The sequence below is a fragment of the Columba livia genome, chromosome 17 (assembly GCF_036013475.1).
Source record: "Columba livia isolate bColLiv1 breed racing homer chromosome 17, bColLiv1.pat.W.v2, whole genome shotgun sequence".
NCBI classification, from domain to species: Eukaryota; Metazoa; Chordata; class Aves; order Columbiformes; family Columbidae; genus Columba; species Columba livia.
The window spans coordinates 12,872,038-12,890,494 of NC_088618.1; the positions used below are offsets into that span (position 1 = coordinate 12,872,038).

An 18,457-nucleotide genomic window follows, 5' to 3' on the forward strand; every position below is an offset into this window, starting at 1 on the left:
AACTGCTGCAGAGAGTCCAGCGCAGCCACCAAGATGCTGAAGGGAGTGGAGCATCTCCCGTGTGAGGAAAGGCTGAGGGAGCTGGGGCTCTGGAGCTGGACAAGAGGAGACTGAGGGGGGACTCATTCCTGGGGATCAAGATGGAAAGGGGGAGTGTCAGGAGGATGGAGCCAGGCTCTTCTGGTGACAACCAGTGACAGGACAAGGGGCAATGGGTGCAAACTGGAACACAGGAGGTTCCACTTAAATATGAGAAGAAACTTGTTTGGGGTGAGGGTGGCAGAGCCTGGCCCAGGCTGCCCAGGGGGTTGTGGAGTCTCCTTCTGTGCAGACATTCCAACCCGCCTGGACACCTTCCTGTGTAACCTCATCTGGGTGTTCCTGCTCCATGGGGGGATTGCACTGGGTGAGCTTGCCAGGGCCCTTCAACCCCTCACATTCTGGGATTCTGTGAATTTGTGGGGATCTCACAACCCATCTCTGTCAGTCATTTATTAATTTTATCTTCATATCTCCGCATGACTCTGGGAGGAATTATATCCATTTTACAGAGGGAAAACTGAGATACAGGTTGAATTACAGGGCTTGGCTACAGTCACAGCCTGGGGCTGAAATTGCGAATTAAAAGTTGATCGCCCAAGTTCCATGTATCAGAGCTTCGTGTTCTTCTCATTGATACAAAATTCTTCTGAAGTTCAGCAGAGAAAAGCGGACGGTCAGTGTCAGTGGTGCTTCTGAACTGTTATTTTCTCTTTTCACTTTTTAATAAGTATGAGTGCAGTGGTGGTATTTCCTCTATTTTAAAAGGTGCTGCTTATTTCACATTTTATTTTCTCTCTCCGCTTTGATACCCAGGAGAACACGTAACTTCGAGGTTCAAAAATGAAGTGGAGCGGATGGGGTTTGATATGAACAACGCCTGGAGGATTTCCAACATCAACGAGAAGTACAAGTGAGTTCTGGGGGCTGCTGATCTGCAGCCAAGTGGCATCAAAACACCCATTTTGGTAGAACACATTACTGGAAGTTTTTCCAAGTTCCTAATAAGGGACAATTTGTATTATGATGATTTTTTTGCAGTTTTACAGAAATGCTTTGAAAGCATTATTTAATATTTTATCAGTATTTTTGTAGGCTTAAAAATAGTAGATTTTGATGTGCTTGCTGGAGGATTTCTTAGAGAATAAACATTCTAATGGAATAAAGGCCTGAAGTGAGCAGAGACATTTTAAGTTGTGTCATTCTCTAACTTGTGACAATGACTTGTATTGAAAAAAAAATGTTTTGGAAGAATTAAGCTTGTAGGCTCTGAAAATAAGAGAAAACGCTTTCTCTGATCCTTAAAACACAGATGAATGGCCTGTTCTGTAGCTGATGGAAGGTGTTTCTGGTAGGACAGGCTGTACTGGCTGGTCCCTAATCCAATTCCCAGCAAAACCAGCAGCAGTGTGTGTAATCAAACACGTTTCATTGCTCTGTCTTTGCAGGATCATGACTTGCAGCTGGTCATTGGTATCACTGCAGGAAGAATATCTGTCTTGGTCTCTAAAATACCTAGGGAAGGAAAAATAGCTATCCCTTACATATTTATTACTAATGAAAAGGAAAAAAGCTTTCTATCTCACATGGAAGCAGGAGGACATGAACTGCTCCTTTTCATCTTGTGGCCAGCACTTGAGAAAAGAGCAGTTTTTCAGGAGAATTGATGTATTTATCTGAATAGAACAGTCTCGGACATGCACTCAGGTCTGTCCTTGTGCACTAAATGCACCTCTTGAAGGGGATGGACTGAGGACTAACCGGTTTATGATTCAGCAGTATGTTGCAGTTATTACTGATGGCTCGCGCTGTTCCGGTTGGCAGTCACGGCTCTATTAGTTCAATTGTGCAGCAGAAGACGCATCTAGAAAGTTCCAGTTAGCCGGTCAGACATGAGCCACAACACTTGGATTCCTGCCTTCAGCCAGGGTTGATTAACCAATATATTCATACATACACAAATCTCTGTGTTGAGTCCAGTAGCCCCGGGTGGTTCTGCTTCTGTGTTTGTGACCCAGAAATCCAGTGGTTAATTCTCAACATGGAGAGATGAGGAATTTCTTTCCTATGATCCAGTTTATTTCAGCTGCTGGAGTTAAAAATCGCCTATATATGAATTTCCTGAGAGGACACCAGCGTGAATCTTCTAATTCTGAAATGCATTTCTGCCCCTTGGTGTTCACAGTGCTTTTTGGCTGTGTGAAGGAGGAGTTTATTAACACACAGTGAAACGGGAATTTAAAAACCACAGCAGCTTGCCGTCAGGTTACTTATTGTCTGTCTTGTCTGGGGGGTGTTTAACTTGCTTTCAACGCTTTGCCCCGTGTTTCTCGCAGGCTCTGTGGAAGTTACCCCCAGGAAATCATCGTTCCCGCCTGGATCACGGATAAGGAGCTGGAGAGCGTGGCGAGCTTTCGGTCCTGGAAGCGCATCCCTGCTGTTGTGTACAGGTGAGGCTCTGCCGCAGCTTTCACCAGGCGGTACACGGGCTGAAATAAGTTGCAATCGGCAATCTTGGCTTGTAATGAAAGGTGTTGAGGCTCCTCTGGGCCCCTGATGTCCCCTGGCAGACTTCAGCAAAAGCGTTAAAGGTATTTAAAAATAATTTAGGCAGGGTAAAGAGGGGTCTGGCTTGCATAACATGATGCAGAGGGCGCTGTGTGACGGCCCAGGACCTGCCAGGGCAGAGCTGGAGAACTGAGGTGACAAAACCTGGCCCCATCCCCCCTGTGCTGCCCAGCGAGTGGTACCGAACTGCCCCAGCCTGGTTCTCCGGCTGCTGCTCCGCTCCAGAAGGATCCCAGCAGCAAACAATGTAGAGAACTCGACCCTGGAGCAAAACACAACCCACCCTGAGGGTTTAGGTGTCAACCAAGGGTGAGGGGACCCCTCACATGAGAAAATGTTCAGACCTGTATTTAACTGACAGCAAAGAATGACCTGTTAGGCCTGATAACTTGGGGTCTTTCTCTCTACAGTTGCTACGCATGTTTTGGTTTATACCTATTCCAAACTCCAGGTGTGTCAGACAGCAGCACATTGGCCCCTGTCAAGCCATAGATGAGGTTAAGACAATCTTGCTGCACGATCACTGAGTGAAAATAATGGTTCGTATCTTTTCCTTCCAAACACATATTGTAGCAGCACTCAGCACTGCGTCTCCTGCAAGTCATTCCCAGGCCAGTCACCTTGCTTAAGAGTGATCTTATTTTTTAATATGAAAATGAAAAAACGTAAGATGAAGACATCAAGGCAGCTGAAGAAACGATCAGTAGCATCCCTGGCTGGGTACTGCCTTGGTTTTCTCTCATTCTCATCTGGCTAATACTCAGACTGCAGGATAGACAAGGACAAATCCCAGAATTATTTAAGGGAGATATACCCTATCTACATGTTTTAGATAGTTTTAATCAGACCGTCTCTTCCTTAAAGATCGAGTCCAGCAATTCTTCATAACAAAACCACTTTCTTGAGACACTTATTTTGGCAGCTTCTTTACTAAAAATATATTTTGGCATCTGTTTTTTCAAATATTCTGGAAGCTGTTATTTAATACATTGGCCGCTTTCCTGGTGTAGTTATCCTCCCATAAATGTCTAAAATCTCTTGAAAAAAATCAGATGACAGAGGGATTAAAAAGGTCAGTGGGGTGTAGTCCAGTTGGAGGCCCATATCTAGTGCAGTGCCTCACTGTACTGGGGCCTGTATTATTCAATATATTAATCAATGATTTGGACGAGGGAATAGAGTGACTGTCAGCAAGTTTGCTGATGACACCAAGCTGGGAGGAGTGGTGACACTGGAAGCTGTGCTGCCATCAGAGACCTGGACAGGCTGGAGAGCTGGGCAGGGAAAAATTTCATGAAACAGAACAAGGGCAAGTGTAGAGTCTTGAATCTGGGCAGGAACAACCCCAGGTTCCAGTGTAAGTTGGGGAATGACCTATTAGAGAGCAGTGTAGGGGAAAGGGACCTGGGGGTCCTGGGGACAGCAGGGTGACCATGAGCCAGCACTGGGCCCTTGTGGCCAGGAAGCCAATGGTACCTGGGGTGGGTTAGAAGGGGGTGGTCAGTAGGTCAGAGAGGTTCTCCTGCCCCTCTGCTCTGCCCTGGGGAGACCACACCTGGAATATTGTGTCCAGTTGTGGCCCCTCAGTTCCAGCAGGACAGGGAACTGCTGGAGAGAGTCCAGCGCAGCCACCAAGATGCTGAAGGGAGTGGAGCATCTCCCGTGTGAGGAAAGGCTGAGGGAGCTGGGGCTCTGGAGCTGGACAAGAGGAGACTGAGGGGGGACTCATTCCTGGGGATCAATATGGAAAGGGGGAGTGTCAGGAGGATGGAGCCAGGCTCTTCTGGTGACAACCAGTGATAGGACAAGGGGCAATGGGTGCAAACTGGAACACAGGAGGTTCCATTTAAACGTCATGAGAAGAAACTTGTTGGGGGTGAGGGTGGCAGAGCCTGGCCCAGGCTGCCCAGGGGGTTGTGGAGTCTCCTTCTGTGCAGACATTCCAACCCGCCTGGACACCTTCCTGTGTAACCTCATCTGGGTGTTCCTGCTCCATGGGGGGATTGCGCTGGATGAGCTTTCCAGGGCCCTTCAACCCCTGACGTTCTGGGATTCTGTGATAATGAATACTGATAATTCCATTAAGGCTGCCCAGCCACTCATTCCTCCTAAACAGACCAGAAGGAAAAGCTGTTCCATGGGCAGGAGCTAAATTTAGAGAGCACTAAAGTTGACAAATTCATCTGGCCTGGGTTGGAGGAGCAAATGTACAAGAGCAGGCCACAAATTATTATTTACCCAGCTTAAGAGTCCTTGTTCTGGGAAAGAAGAACAAATCAGCTTTATGCAGCTGACCATTCGCTTGAAATGCTATTTTTTTTCTCCTTTTTCTTCTACATAATAGCGGGTTAGCACAGTCTCTTTGTGAACGTTAAGAAATGGCTCCATCCTCCGTTCAGCGAGGGGGAAAAATGCTTCCCAGCGCACACAGATGTTTTAAGACTTAACGTGGTTTATTTTTATGGTAGTATACATAAGTATGGATATTATAGATATGTACGGAAGAGAGTAGCGTGATTTATATATGGGTTTGTGTTTGAATTTGAACATTGCATTTGTGACACAGTCGGGGGACACTTCACCTGCAGGAAACTCGGCCTGGGGAAACATCCCCCCCACCTTCCATCACCGGACAGCAGAGACAATCACTTCATTGCATTCTTGGGTACAGCTCACATTGTGGGGGATTCATGGGAGAGGGATTTAAATGTTGCAAAGACCTCACAGACTGACATTGGTTAAACCCTGACATTCAGTTTTCCACAGTTCACATGAGACTCTGTTAAATTACCACATCGTTTTCATTTGCAATCTTAAAATCAGTAGGAGAAAAGGGTGTTTTTTTTCTCCTTTTTGATTTCTTTTTTTCTATCTTGACATTTAATAATAGATTTTTGCCGACAGGCAGTTCATCATTCTGCGCTCTAGCAGGCCTCACATCCGCTGGCGGCTGGTGATCCGGATGATTGGAAATCCACGTATAGTTTTCTCTCTATATATATTGCCATAAAAACAGCTTTTACTATTGGAGGAGTCAGGGACAAAAGCTTATTTAGCATTTTATATCTGTGGAAGAGGAGGGAGCCGTTCAACCCTTTGTTATTCCTCACTGTCTTTGTACTTCCGAGGACACGACGAATTTATTGTCGAACTCAAAAGGTGGCTTGAAGACGTATATCATAGCTACACAATGCCCTTTAGAAAGGGCTTTATAGTCACCCAGCGGTGATTTACTATTGAATTTCTGTAGGGAGGCTGCACATTGGGTTGTCTCTGTGTGGTTAGGAAATTTGCAGGTTTGCTTTACATTTTTAAATCTATTTTTTGGTTACTGAGTGACAGCATCTCATCCCCAGCTCTATCTCCAGGGACCGTGGAATCACACTGAAACTATTCACTATTTTTTGTTCCTGCGGCCAGTCTGGTTGGAATGAATGTGATTCCTCAGACCTCCACAGAATCCCAGAATGTCAGGGGTTGGAAGGGCCCTGGAAAGCTCATCCAGTGCAATCCCCCCATGGAGCAGGAACACCCAGATGAGGTTACACAGGAAGGTGTCCAGGCGGGTTGGAATGTCTGCACAGAAGGAGACTCCACAACCCCCTGGGCAGCCTGGGCCAGGCTCTGCCACCCTCACCCCCAACAAGTTTCTTCTCACCTTTCAGTGGAACCTCCTGTGTTCCAGTTTGCACCCATTGCCCCTTGTCCTGTCACTGGTTGTCACCAGAAGAGCCTGGCTCCATCCTCCTGACACTCCCCCTTTCCATCTTGATCCCCAGGAATGAGTCCCCCCTCAGTCTCCTCTTGTCCAGCTCCAGAGCCCCAGCTCCCTCAGCCTTTCCTCACACGGGAGATGCTCCACTCCCTCCAGCATCTTGGTGGCTGCGCTGGACTCTCTGCAGCAGTTCCCTGTCCTGCTGGAACTGAGGGGCCACAGCTGGACACAATATTCCAGGTGTGGTCTCCCCAGGGCAGAGCAGAGGGGCAGGAGAACCTCTCTGACCTACTGACCACCCCCTTCTAACCCACCCCAGGTACCATTGGCCTTCCTGGCCACAAGGGCCCAGTGCTGGCTCATGGTCACCCTGCTGTCCCCAGGACCCCCAGGTCCCTTTCCCCTACACTGCTCTCTAATAGGTCATTCCCCAACTTACACTGGAACCTGGGGTTGTTCCTGCCCGGATTCAAGACTCTACACTTGCCCTTGTTCTGTTTCATTAAATTTCTCCCTGCCCAGCTCTCCAGCCTGTCCAGGTCTCTGATGGCAGCACAGCTTCCAGTGTCACCACTCCTCCCAGCTTGGTGTCATCAGCAAACTTGCTGACAGTCACTCTATTCCCTCGTCCAAATCATTGATGAATATATTGAATAATATACGCCCCTCCAACATGACCATAAATAGAATTTGTTTGCTGATTTCCACAGGTACATCTCACCATTGCATATTTGTGCTGGCTTAGGAGTGTTAGGGCTTCACAGCTCTCAATGAACTCTGCTTTTGGCCTATTATTTGTGGTATAAATGGGAGGCAAGAACCCGGAGAGGAAAAACTGTTTATGAACCCATGAAAACGATTCTGCGGGGAGGCAATAATGAAATCTGCGAGAACATATGGAAAAATAAATGAGCTTCTCCGAGCATTCCAAATACATTTCTTACGCGTATAATGATGCTTTATTTTTCTTTCGTTATGTGTGCAAGCGTAGCGGGGAACTCAATGGCCTTTTGCTGATTGGCATGGATTTTTTGCTGAACTAATTTGCTGTCAATAGAGGCTTTTCATTTCGGCTGGTGGTGCCGCGCCGTTCGGATGGCTCTGCCTTTGCTCTGTTAACGCCGCCTGTCTCTCACTTCCTCCCAGTCGAGGAATTCGATATGAAACAATTACAAAAGAGCTATGAAAAATACTTAGAATTCCGTATCACGGCCTATTTTATAATGGTAGTTTTTGCTGGGAGGAGCGTTGCTGTGGGCTGAGCAGGAGGCAGAGCCGGTGCTGCGGCAGCTCTGACAATGTATAAACCTCCAGAAACGTTTATTAGAGTGGTGAGAGCACAAGAAGTGAAGATTTATGGTCTGGGTGGGCTTCCCTCCTGTTCGGGGCTCTCCAACTGCTTAAATTTGATTTAATATTCAGCCAACCTCACCATTCTGTGCAGGTGCCGCCTTCGAGGGATTGAAGCAGCTCTTGGTTGAGGTGGTGCTGAGATGGGCAGCTTGGTTGCAGGAAGACACTAAAATCCTTTGCTGCATCATAACGTATAGGAACTATAATTGCATGTGCATACTTATATCACATATATAGTAATTCTGGGGTTCTGGTGGGACTCCTGAGCAAGAACAGCGTTTAAATGGAGAAGAACAGCATGTGGATAAGTGGTGGGGTGTTTCAGATGGGCCATGAGGGGACATTCCGATGGGTCCCATCAGGATTCAGAGCATGAAGGTCGAGGAGAACATTGGAAAGGCCAGATAGAACCACTTCAGTGCGTGGGGAATAACGTTTCTGTTGGCAGCACTGCGGTGTGCCAGCAGGTGAAGTTACAGTGATAACATGTTCCAGTGCTCTTGTTTTGTAATAGAATATAGGGAAGAGTTTGAAATCTTTTTCAGAGTATATTTGCAATGCTTGAATATGTTTTCAGTATTTCTAGCCTGTTCTCTATGTGTGGTATGAGAAGAAAATAACTACGAACTCTTCAGACATTTTAAAAATAATCTTTTTTTTAATGTGACTCCCTATCACAACATTCAGGTCAAGTCATTCTTCAGTTATCTCCCCACCATATTTTTTATTGATGCTCTATTTGCCACTCCTCTGAAGTTTTATCAGTATACAGAGTGCTTGCAATTTATATCTCAGTTTAGAAGACAAATATTCCAGTAATAAACAATATTTCCTTTCTCAGTGCTGCTCTAGGTAGGTGTCTATAGCCAAATTGACTTGCTTGCTGTGTCATTCACCAGCCTGGCACCACACTGGTGCTTCACGTCAGAGCTGCTGTGGCTCTTCATCAGGTCTCTGATGAAACACAACCCGGGGAAGGACAGGCAGGGATGAGAAGGAGCTGAAAAGGGGATGGCAGAGCTGCTCCTTTCCAGCAGACGCCAATACCAAACTTCCAAATGAGTAAAACCGCACGGTTAGTGTCCTGAGATGCAAAAGGCTCTTTTCCTTTTCGCTGGTGAAACAACACCTAAAATAGACTGGCTTCTTAATGTGGTTCTGCAGCGTGTGGGTACCACCTTCTGTGATGGACATGAGGGAGATTCTGCGTTACCGTTATCATCAGGCAGAAGAGGTGCCAAATTCTGCCAGTATTTCCTACCAAAATTGTGACATTTAATTAATTATATGTTTTGATTTTTAAAAAATCTTATCAAAAAATGAATCTATGATTTTACTCCTATCTCCTCCCTGGAAAATTAGCATGAGTTAAATGGAACTTTCCAGTTCACGCTGGTATCCCAGGAGTGGACCTGCCTACTCAGCGCTGTCAAATACGCCTTTAGCGCCTCATCTGCTGCTCTAGAACGTTCCTGAGCTTTCACTGGCCAACAGGCAACAATACTGAGCAAGAAAATGCTTTGTTTTCTCTTACTGACCCCAGCTTTGACTTTCTCCTTTTGGTCAGTCAGCGTTTTGATGGGCAGCACGTGCAACACGTTGTCACTCAAGCCCTGGTTGAACCTGCTGAACGCCCCAGAGGTCCCCGCACGGATCAAACAACTGGAGTGCACCGCTGAATTGTTCACACCCTCTGTTTTCCATCCTGATTCTTCAAGTTATGCACCGCTGTTCTTTTTCCTCTTTGCTGTTGCAGGCACCAGAGCAATGGGGCGGTGATCTCCCGCTGCGGCCAGCCCGAGGTCAGCTGGTGGGGCTGGCGGAACGCCGATGACGAGCACCTTGTCCAGTCTGTCGCCAAAGCCTGTGCCTCTGATTCGAGGTCCAACAGCAACAAACTCCTGAATGGAAATTGTTCCAGAGATTTCACCAATGGAGGGGACCTCTCTGATGTGGAATTTGGTAAGTTTGTTCCTTTTTGTAAAGGGCAGAGCTTTATATAAAGCTTTATCTCTTCCATGTACTGTAGCGATTCACCCCTTTGCGTTTAATCAGGTGTTCTGTTTCTTTATGCGCGATACGCAATCACTGCTGTAAGCAATGTCAGGAGTATCCTTTTAGTTACTTATGAGCATCTCCCGTGTGAGGAAAGGCTGAGGGAGCTGGGGCTCTGGAGCTGGACAAGAGGAGACTGAGGGGGGACTCATTCCTGGGGATCAATATGGAAAGGGGGAGTGTCAGGAGGATGGAGCCAGGCTCTTCTGGTGACAACCAGTGACAGGACAAGGGGCAATGGGTGCAAACTGGAACACGGGAGGTTCCACTTACATTTGAGAAGAAACTTGTTCCCAGTGAGGGTGGCAGAGCCTGGCCCAGGCTGCCCAGGGGGTTGTGGAGTCTCCTTCTGTGCAGACATTCCAACCCGCCTGGACACCTTCCTGTGTAACCTCATCTGGGTGTTCCTGCTCCATGGGGGGATTGCACTGGATGGGCTTTCCAGGGCCCTTCCAACCCCTCACATTCTGGGATCCTGTGAGTTGCATCTTCTCTTCCCCAGACTCCTCAATCTCTAACGCTTCGGGAGCAGAGAGTTTGGCCATACAGCCCCAGAAGCTTTTGATCTTGGACGCGCGATCGTACGCAGCGGCTGTGGCCAACAGAGCCAAAGGGGGAGGCTGCGAGTGCCCAGGTAAGTGCGTTGCTTCGCAGTTTTCCATTCATTTAATCTAAAGGATTTGCTCAAATATAATTACGCTGATCTACATACTTCACTAGCGCATATTTAACAGATTGCATGGATGCAAATGCTGTTTATCCAGCAAAGTTCTGCATCGTTGCAGCTATCGCACAGCTTTCAAAAGGCCAGGTTTAGCTCTTCGTTAAGTCTCTTTCTCAGAGCATAAAACCAGCTGGTAACAGTGTGCAGTAAAAGCTGAACTGGGTGGAATACGCTGCCTTTCCCTGCTGAGTCAAATATATAAACCAGAGTGAAATAAAGGTGTCCAGTGCACTAATGGCTGAAAAAAACCCTCAACAAACTCATAAAAATCCACTAACTCTAGAGTATAATAATATTCTAGAATGGTTGTGCAGAATACAACTTCTCAGCAATTCTCCTAAAGCCAAAACATTTTTCAGCATTTGTATCGTAACCCAAAGCAACTGAAATCCTGATTCATCTTGCATTTGTAATGTGTTTGCAGTCATCACCGTCTATGCACTTGGAAATTGTTGGTATTATAAACCAGTTGTTATGGTCACTGTTGGATGTGAATGCAGCCTGTTAAAAATCAATGGGTAAAGAGTCTAGGAAAAAATTCCAGACAGAACTATAGATATTTTGACCATATATTCTTGTTTTGGTCTTTGCTACAATAGCTGCATTTGATATGTAACCACCAGTAAGAATTTTCCATTTTAGACCTCAAAACTACTAAATAACTCATCATCAGAAGGGAAAATTCAAAACCAAAAAAGCCAAGTATACAGAAAGTTTGCTTGTCTTCCTGTATATTGGGTCTTGAATTCTTTATAGAGAATTTCCAAACAGCTGGTCGCCTTCCGTAAATTTGAGCTGCGTTAAGTGCTTCATTTTGCTGATAAGTTTTCTCTAGGTATTGCCAAGTTAGCTTCATTGTAATAAAATACCTGTGTTGTGCTTTATTTTATATATAGCGTAATTCAGGAAAAAGACAAAAAAAGCTTCAATTCTCTGATGTTGTCAGTTGCTTCTGACCGGAGCTGCGTAGTCTGGGTGTTCTGGTTTGGGCCAGAACTTGGGCTGATAAACAGTTAAGAAATCAAATAATACAAAACCCCCTCGTTTAAGAGACTCCTGCATTTTCTAGTGCCAGCCTTCTGTTCCATATTCTGAATCCTGATAGTTTTTTTCCTGTAGAAAAGCTCATTTTAGCTGTCATGACACCATTTTGCACAGACAGAAGCGTCAGGACAGAGGAAAACTAAATCTAGGAAAGCCTATTGAATTAGTATTCTTCTGCACCTTAGGCGCTCCCTGTCTTTTATGATGTTTCTCACTCTTTTAGAAAACATTCCATAACCTCAAGCACGCTACAAGCACACTAATATCACTATTCCCATCGGTTTGTACTCTTGCTTTTTGTAATGTCAAGCGAAACATTGAAAATAAACACATGACCGCTTTGCTGACTCTTTCCTGTTTTGCTGTGTTGCAATTTCTGCAATACCGGCTGAACCCCAAGTCCCGGAATATTCATAAACACGTTATTTCATCTGCCTACAGAAGCAGCGGTTTGTTTCGATGAAAAAGCTCCTTTTAGAAATGAAACTTAGCGTAGTTTTTAGTTTCTTCCCTCTCGCTTGCTGTTTCCCTACAGAATATTACCCGAACTGTGAAGTAGTGTTCATGGGGATGGCAAACATCCATTCCATCCGCAAGAGCTTCCAGTCGCTGCGTTTGCTCTGCACACAAATGCCAGATCCAGGAAAGTAAGTGAATGTTTGGCGGGGTTGTGCCTTTGTTTACAGGTCTCTGCAATTGCATTCTTACGCTGCTGATTTGTAGACTGAAATTCAGTGGTTTTTTCCCCTTGGTGACTTCCCTGTGTAATAACTCTACGCTATATCTAACCACGGAATTGAGCCAAAGGCAGTCATTCTGTCATTGAAGTGAACCTAGAAAATCAGATCTGAGATTATAACGTAGCCTTGAGTACTGATACTGGAACCTTACTACTTTCAGGTGGGTTTCTAAGCGCTAGCACTTAGGCTTACCTGCTGCTCCCGGTTCTTTAATCTTCACAGCTTGGCTCTCCCTTACGAAGTTCTGGTGGGGTTCCATGCACTTCACACATCTCTAGTGTCATTTCAGGAGCCGTATTTCATAGCCCCTCGACGCTCTGGGATAACAAACTCCCAGCATTGCGGGAGCCTCACTCTGACACTCTTTTTGCACTGGTCACGTTTCCCCGACCACTCCCCTGTTTTAAGACTTTTCATGGTTGCAGAATAGACCCAGACTGGCCACCCTTAATAAACTGGAAATCTAGATCTTTGCAGGGTCGAGATTCTTCAGCTGCTGCCAGCACACTTTGTAGAGCCTGGGAATAGCTGAGATACAGGAGATTTCAAGGGAGCTCAAGTTCCACCCGTCCACAGAAGCACAGTGTGGTCAGGGTGGACAGCAGAGTCCCAAACACTGTGCCCTTGTGGCCGGGAAGCCAGTGGTACCTGGGGTGGGTTAGAAGGGGTGGTCAGTAGGTCAGAGAGGTTCTCCTGCCCCTCTGCTCTGCCCTGGGGAGACCACACCTGGAATATTGTGTCCAGCTGTGGCCCCTCAGTTCCAGCAGGACAGGGAACTGCTGGAGAGAGTCCAGCGCAGCCACCAAGATGCTGAAGGGAGTGGAGCATCTCCCGTGTGAGGAAAGGCTGAGGGAGCTGGGGCTCTGGAGCTGGACAAGAGGAGACTGAGGGGGGACTCATTCCTGGGATCAATATGGAAAGGGGGAGTGTCAGGAGGATGGAGCCAGGCTCTTCTGGTGACAGCCAGTGACAGGACAAGGGGCAATGGGTGCAAACTGGAACACGGGAGGTTCCACTTGAGTATGAGAAGAAACTTGTTGGGGGTGAGGGTGGCAGAGCCTGGCCCAGGCTGCCCAGGGGGGTTGTGGAGTCTCCTTCTGTGCAGACATTCCAACCCGCCTGGACACCTTCCTGTGTAACCTCATCTGGGTGTTCCTGCTCCATGGGGGGATTGCACTGGATGAGCTTTCCAGGGTCCTTCAACCCCTGACATTCTGGGATTCTGTAGAGCCAGCGCAGTGGTGCTGGGAGTGCTGGGTGGTGGAGCCCTCAGCTCGGGGAAGGGACACGGCAGAGGCTGTGGGAGGTTCCAGTCACCCAGCAGCACTTACCTTGTTCGTTGCTGGTGACGTGATGCTCTTATCTGGCAAAACGTTATTTAAGCTTCTTGCAAAGTGCATACTGCAGGTTGGCTGTTCCTCAGCTGGACTGCGTGGCTTGTTCCTTACAAACCTGAGAAAGCGTTAGCAAGAAATAAATAAAAAGTATTCAAGAATGACATTCACAGCTTATTAAAATAAGAGCTTTGACGTGATAAATTCGAAGATCCAAACCCAAAAGCATTTTAAAAGCGCAAAAACTCTCTTCCCTTGTTTTTCTCTAGTTGGTTGTCAGCTCTGGAAAGTACCAAATGGCTGCAGCACTTATCTGTGCTTCTGAAATCTGCGCTACTCGTCGTTCACGCCGTGGACCGAGACCAGCGCCCGGTCTTGGTGCACTGCTCAGATGGCTGGGACCGAACCCCCCAGATCGTGGCACTGGCCAAACTGCTGCTCGACCCGTACTACAGGACCACAGAGGTTTGTAAACCAGCCCTTAGCGCCAGGTACTTACAGAGTTTGGGTCCTTTCCTGAGGCAGTCTGTCTATAAATTGTTCCAGGTTTATCCACTAGCTAAAGCACTCAAGCTGGTGGGAGTTTACCAACAGTAGATACGGTTATTTAGAGGTGTAAATATAGTCTATAATTCAAGAACAGATTATATTTTCCCCCTCTGCTGTATCTGCACAGTCACGGTCTGTGCTTCCCCCTGTTTAGCTCAGGAATGTGTAGCACCAAGTGCCACATATTGCAGTTCCATTACAGCATTGCAGTTTTCTCAGCCAGCTGTTGATACAAAGCCTTTCTCTTCTCTAGATTTCCCAGCTGCTTGTTTTTCCAGTTTCACGTTTTCATCGTCTTCTGTCTGTTACATTTTTCTTGGTTTTTCAGCCTGATTTTTTTCCCCATCACTGTTCAGCGTTGTGCGATATGCAATGGTTGGATTTCATCTGCCGGCCAATGTGCCAGATGCCTTTGTTGTCTAGAACAGAAACGTGTCTGAACACTGTGCTATAAACTGCTGCTGAAAGCCTCAGACATATGAGGACCAGAAGTTGAAACCTTTTGGATGAAATTGTGCCCCACTTTTTCACATGGGGCATCCACCAGGACGTCCTTGGCACAGAAGCTCCTCCTGGTCCCTCTGGAAAGTGTTGTCATTGGTTTTGTACACACCCTTGACCTTCCTTCTTGTCACCGCCTCATCAGAGGAAACCCTAAATTGTCTATACCAGGATCAGAAGTGTTTAGGAAAATGAGTCTTCAGCATTGCCACGTTTCAAGCTTTTCAGCTCCCCGCTATTATTTTTGCTCTAATTACAGCCATTGACTCACTAAGCACGCTGCACAATTTTTCATTCCACTGAGAATGAACCCTTCTTAACCTGTGGCGGGTTTTAGGTCCTGGAAGATGAGGTGCTCAGCTGGGCTCTGTTTTGGAATGTTCTTTGCCCTTTTCATTTGCATAACAAATCCCTCAACTCGACCTTTAACCAGTTTTGTGACTGTGTTACATGGGCCAACAGGTGCCCTGAGCATGGATGTTCTTTTGTAGATGAATTCTTTTCTTGTATGACAAAAAAATCTGGTTTTCAAGGGGGAGCTTTGAAATTTCCCCTTCTCCCTGAGTGTTGGTTACCGTGATCCAGAGGGTTTTGATTGATTTGAGTTTCTGCTCGCCCCTGCCTGGCCAAGAGAGGTTTTGTATCAGGATCTTCCCTTCTGAGGACTTAACCTGCCTTATTCCCTCTCCTGTTCGTGTGGACTTGGGAATTCATCTCTGTCCTAATTTCATGGTGCAGCATTTCAGAATGCCGAGGCGTTGGGTAAAGCGGGAAAGAAAAGTAACGGGGCCAGTGCTGAAGGGAAATGGGAGTGAGTGAGGACACAGTAATAAGGTGATTCCCGTGAGTCTCGGACTATCTTAGAAAACGGAACCAAAGCACAACAGGAACTTTTCATCTGTCCTTTTTGCATTTCTGCAGGGTTTCCAGGTGCTAGTGGAGACGGAGTGGCTGGATTTTGGCCACAAGTTTGCAGATCGCTGTGGCCATGGTGAGAACTCGGATGACCTAAATGAGCGCTGCCCGGTGTTTTTACAGTGGCTGGACTGCGTCCATCAGCTCCAGAGGCAGTTCCCTTGCTCTTTCGAGTTTAACGAAGCATTCCTTGTGAGTTGTGGCTTGAGAGATTGCTGTTTTATAGAGCGCTGCTAAACCGGTACCCAGTACTAACATCCCATAGAGCCCCGAGGGGTGTCTGATTTTCCCACCTGTCTGTGATAACCTGCAACCTGATAAAGGAAACAGGAAACTGCCCAGACACAGTGGATAAAAGTACCTGTGTACTTCATGGGACCTGAGCTCTGTTCGCTCTTAAAACCAGAGAGGGACCCTTGAAGACTTTTTTTAAAGAAATAGATTATATAAATTTAATAGTCTCACTTCAGAGATGCTGAAATAACTCTGGTATAATACATCAAATCAGCATGATAAAAGTGATAGTTTGATCCTTCTTTCCATTCAGTTTTTCTGCTGAAAACGTGTAGGATAGACGAGCTGTGTTTGTTTTCTTTGTGGACAGTTCTCCTGTTAGAAATCTGCCTCGAATGCTCAGGCAGTCCTCGAGGCAGCAGGTCTCTGGGAAAGTGGCCACAGGACCTGTAATCTGAAGAACTAAAAGTGTCTGATCCACTCAGAGATTTCAAGCATATTCCTGTGGTTGCGATTGACTTGGATTACCACCTGCCAGCTCAGCCACGTAACTGAGTCTGTGTACGGTCCCAGCTTAGCTGGGTTGTGAAATGAGATCCGGAACGTTGTGAGTGGCTCCACAGCTCACCGCTCATCTGCAGGGGCCGTGTGCGAACATACCCTGAGTGTTCTGGCCTTTTTACAGTAAACCCCTTAATTTATTAGAGTATTGAAACACTCGTCTTAAATTTAAATGATTGACCAACCTCATGAAAGTTGTTTAAATGCTTCAAGTTAATCTTGAGCTGTTTTGTCAACCTGGCACCACAGCACAGAGTGAATAATGACCAGGATGGGTGTGCTGTGTGCATTTGTACCAACATACACAAATTAACACTTCTCCCTGCTATTCTTTGCCTTTCTGTGCTGCATTAATGTTTTGTAACAGGTGTCCTAATTCTCTTCTTTGCCTATCCTGCAAGGCTGTGAGTTTCCACCAGCAAGACTTTTATACATGATTGTGAACAAATATTTTGCCTTTATATTTTCTATTTTGTCCTAATTTTTTTTGGTTATGGTTTTAAAGTACTCTGGTGTGCTTGAATTCTTTTGCAATTAGTTTATGAGGAGCTATGCAAAAAACTCCAGATGTATTTCTGGATCAGGCTTTAGGAAAGGGGGGTGGGTTGCCCTGCAGAGGAAAGATCTGGTGCTTCTTAAGCCTGAATGTTGATTCTCACATTAAGTTGATGTCTTCTGCCATATGACAGTGTTTGTATCGGTCTGTGCAGGTCAAATTGGTGCAGCACACCTACTCTTGCCTCTTTGGTACATTCCTGTGCAACAATGCGAAAGAGAGAGGAGAAAAACACACTCAGGAACGGACCTGCTCTGTCTGGTCTTTGCTGCGGGCAGCAAACAAAGCCTTCAAAAACCTGCTCTACTCCTCGCAGTCCGAATCCGTACGTATCCGCGCAGAGTCCCATAGGGTTCCAGGTATAACATTCTCAAAAGCACGTACCTTAAGAAACACCCAGGCTTGTAGCCTCGGGACATCTTAATGTCATCATGGAAACAGTGCAGAGGTCGGCGTTGCCAGAAGAGCGAGCTCAGCTCTTCTTGTCCATGTTTGCCTTTGAACACTCCTCAGTCGGCCTTTTCAGGTCTCGCATTACTTTTGCTGGTATTTGAGGAATGTCAAATGCAACCTCAGAAATTTCTCTCCGCTGGAAATGCGTAACTAAATATTTTGCTTTCTTTTCTAACGGAAAATATTCTGGTGTTTGACAAATAGACCTTTTGAGAGGAGCATCATAAAATTGTGCACAAATTAGACATGTTGCCTATATTCATCTTAAGTCTAAACAAAAAATTAACGCCAATTATTAAGTCTATCTTTGTTTCTCTTAATACTTTCACATTTTCAGTTTGGCTTTTCCATCATAGCTCACTGGAAGGAACTTAGAGTCACGTCTCTGTGTATTTGAGAGAGGGCACGTCAGGCATTGAGGGACACAGTGTGGTGGACATATGAACAGTCAGCAAAAGTCGTCATCATTAGAACAGCACAGACTTCTACAAATATTTACACCCTTTATGTTTATAAAAGTATCAGATACCGTAAACCTGATTGTAAGAACTATGCGATGATTTTGCGTACGAGAGATGTGGCTTTTAATTGTTCCTGAGAGTAAAATGAAAGCCTGGCTTAGTAGGAGAGTTTGTAGCTACGTTTGGGATAAAAGGATGAATTTTGCATTCAGAGCAGCCCTGCATGGCTGACCCTCCCTGGGACACGGGACGCGCAGCCTGCGCTCCGACCACGCACAGATCCCGTTTGTTATCGCAACGGGCGACAGCAGAGAGAGCCCTTTGCAACCTGACATTGTCATCGTAAGAGTGGATGTGACAGGAGACACTGCAGATAAATACGGCTTGTGAGGACTTCAAAATGAAAGTTTTCCTCGCTCAGGAGGGGCTTAGAGAACGCTCTGCGAGCGGGCAGGGCTGGCCTCGGGCTGCCCTCGTGTCCTGTGTCCCGCTGGGCAGATGCCATCTCAGTGACTTGGCCTCTGTTGTCAGCAAATGCTACACTAGTGCTGAACTAATTAGGATAATTCATCCATATGAGGGAGTTTTGCTCATTTCCTGTCTTGTATTCATCTTTCTGTGGTTTGGCTTCGGTGTTTAAAAGGTGCCTCTGTGA

The 18,457-nt window shown here is 46.3% G+C and overlaps 1 protein-coding gene across 13 annotated transcripts in view; it reads left to right on the forward strand.

Moving 5' to 3' along the window:
- The window catches only part of MTMR3 (myotubularin related protein 3), an 83,042-nt gene that overhangs the window by 52,370 nt on the left and 12,215 nt on the right, over nt 1-18,457 (forward strand). For all 13 annotated transcript variants that reach the window (XM_065033925.1, XM_065033932.1, XM_065033930.1 and 10 more), the window contains 8 exons: nt 856-952; nt 2,376-2,489; nt 9,432-9,637; nt 10,233-10,364; nt 12,034-12,145; nt 13,842-14,037; nt 15,544-15,729; nt 17,043-17,213. In XM_065033925.1, coding sequence (XP_064889997.1) covers nt 856-952; nt 2,376-2,489; nt 9,432-9,637; nt 10,233-10,364; nt 12,034-12,145; nt 13,842-14,037; nt 15,544-15,729; nt 17,043-17,213 — 1,214 coding nt within the window. The remainder of the gene's footprint in view (nt 1-855; nt 953-2,375; nt 2,490-9,431; nt 9,638-10,232; nt 10,365-12,033; nt 12,146-13,841; nt 14,038-15,543; nt 15,730-17,042; nt 17,214-18,457) is intronic.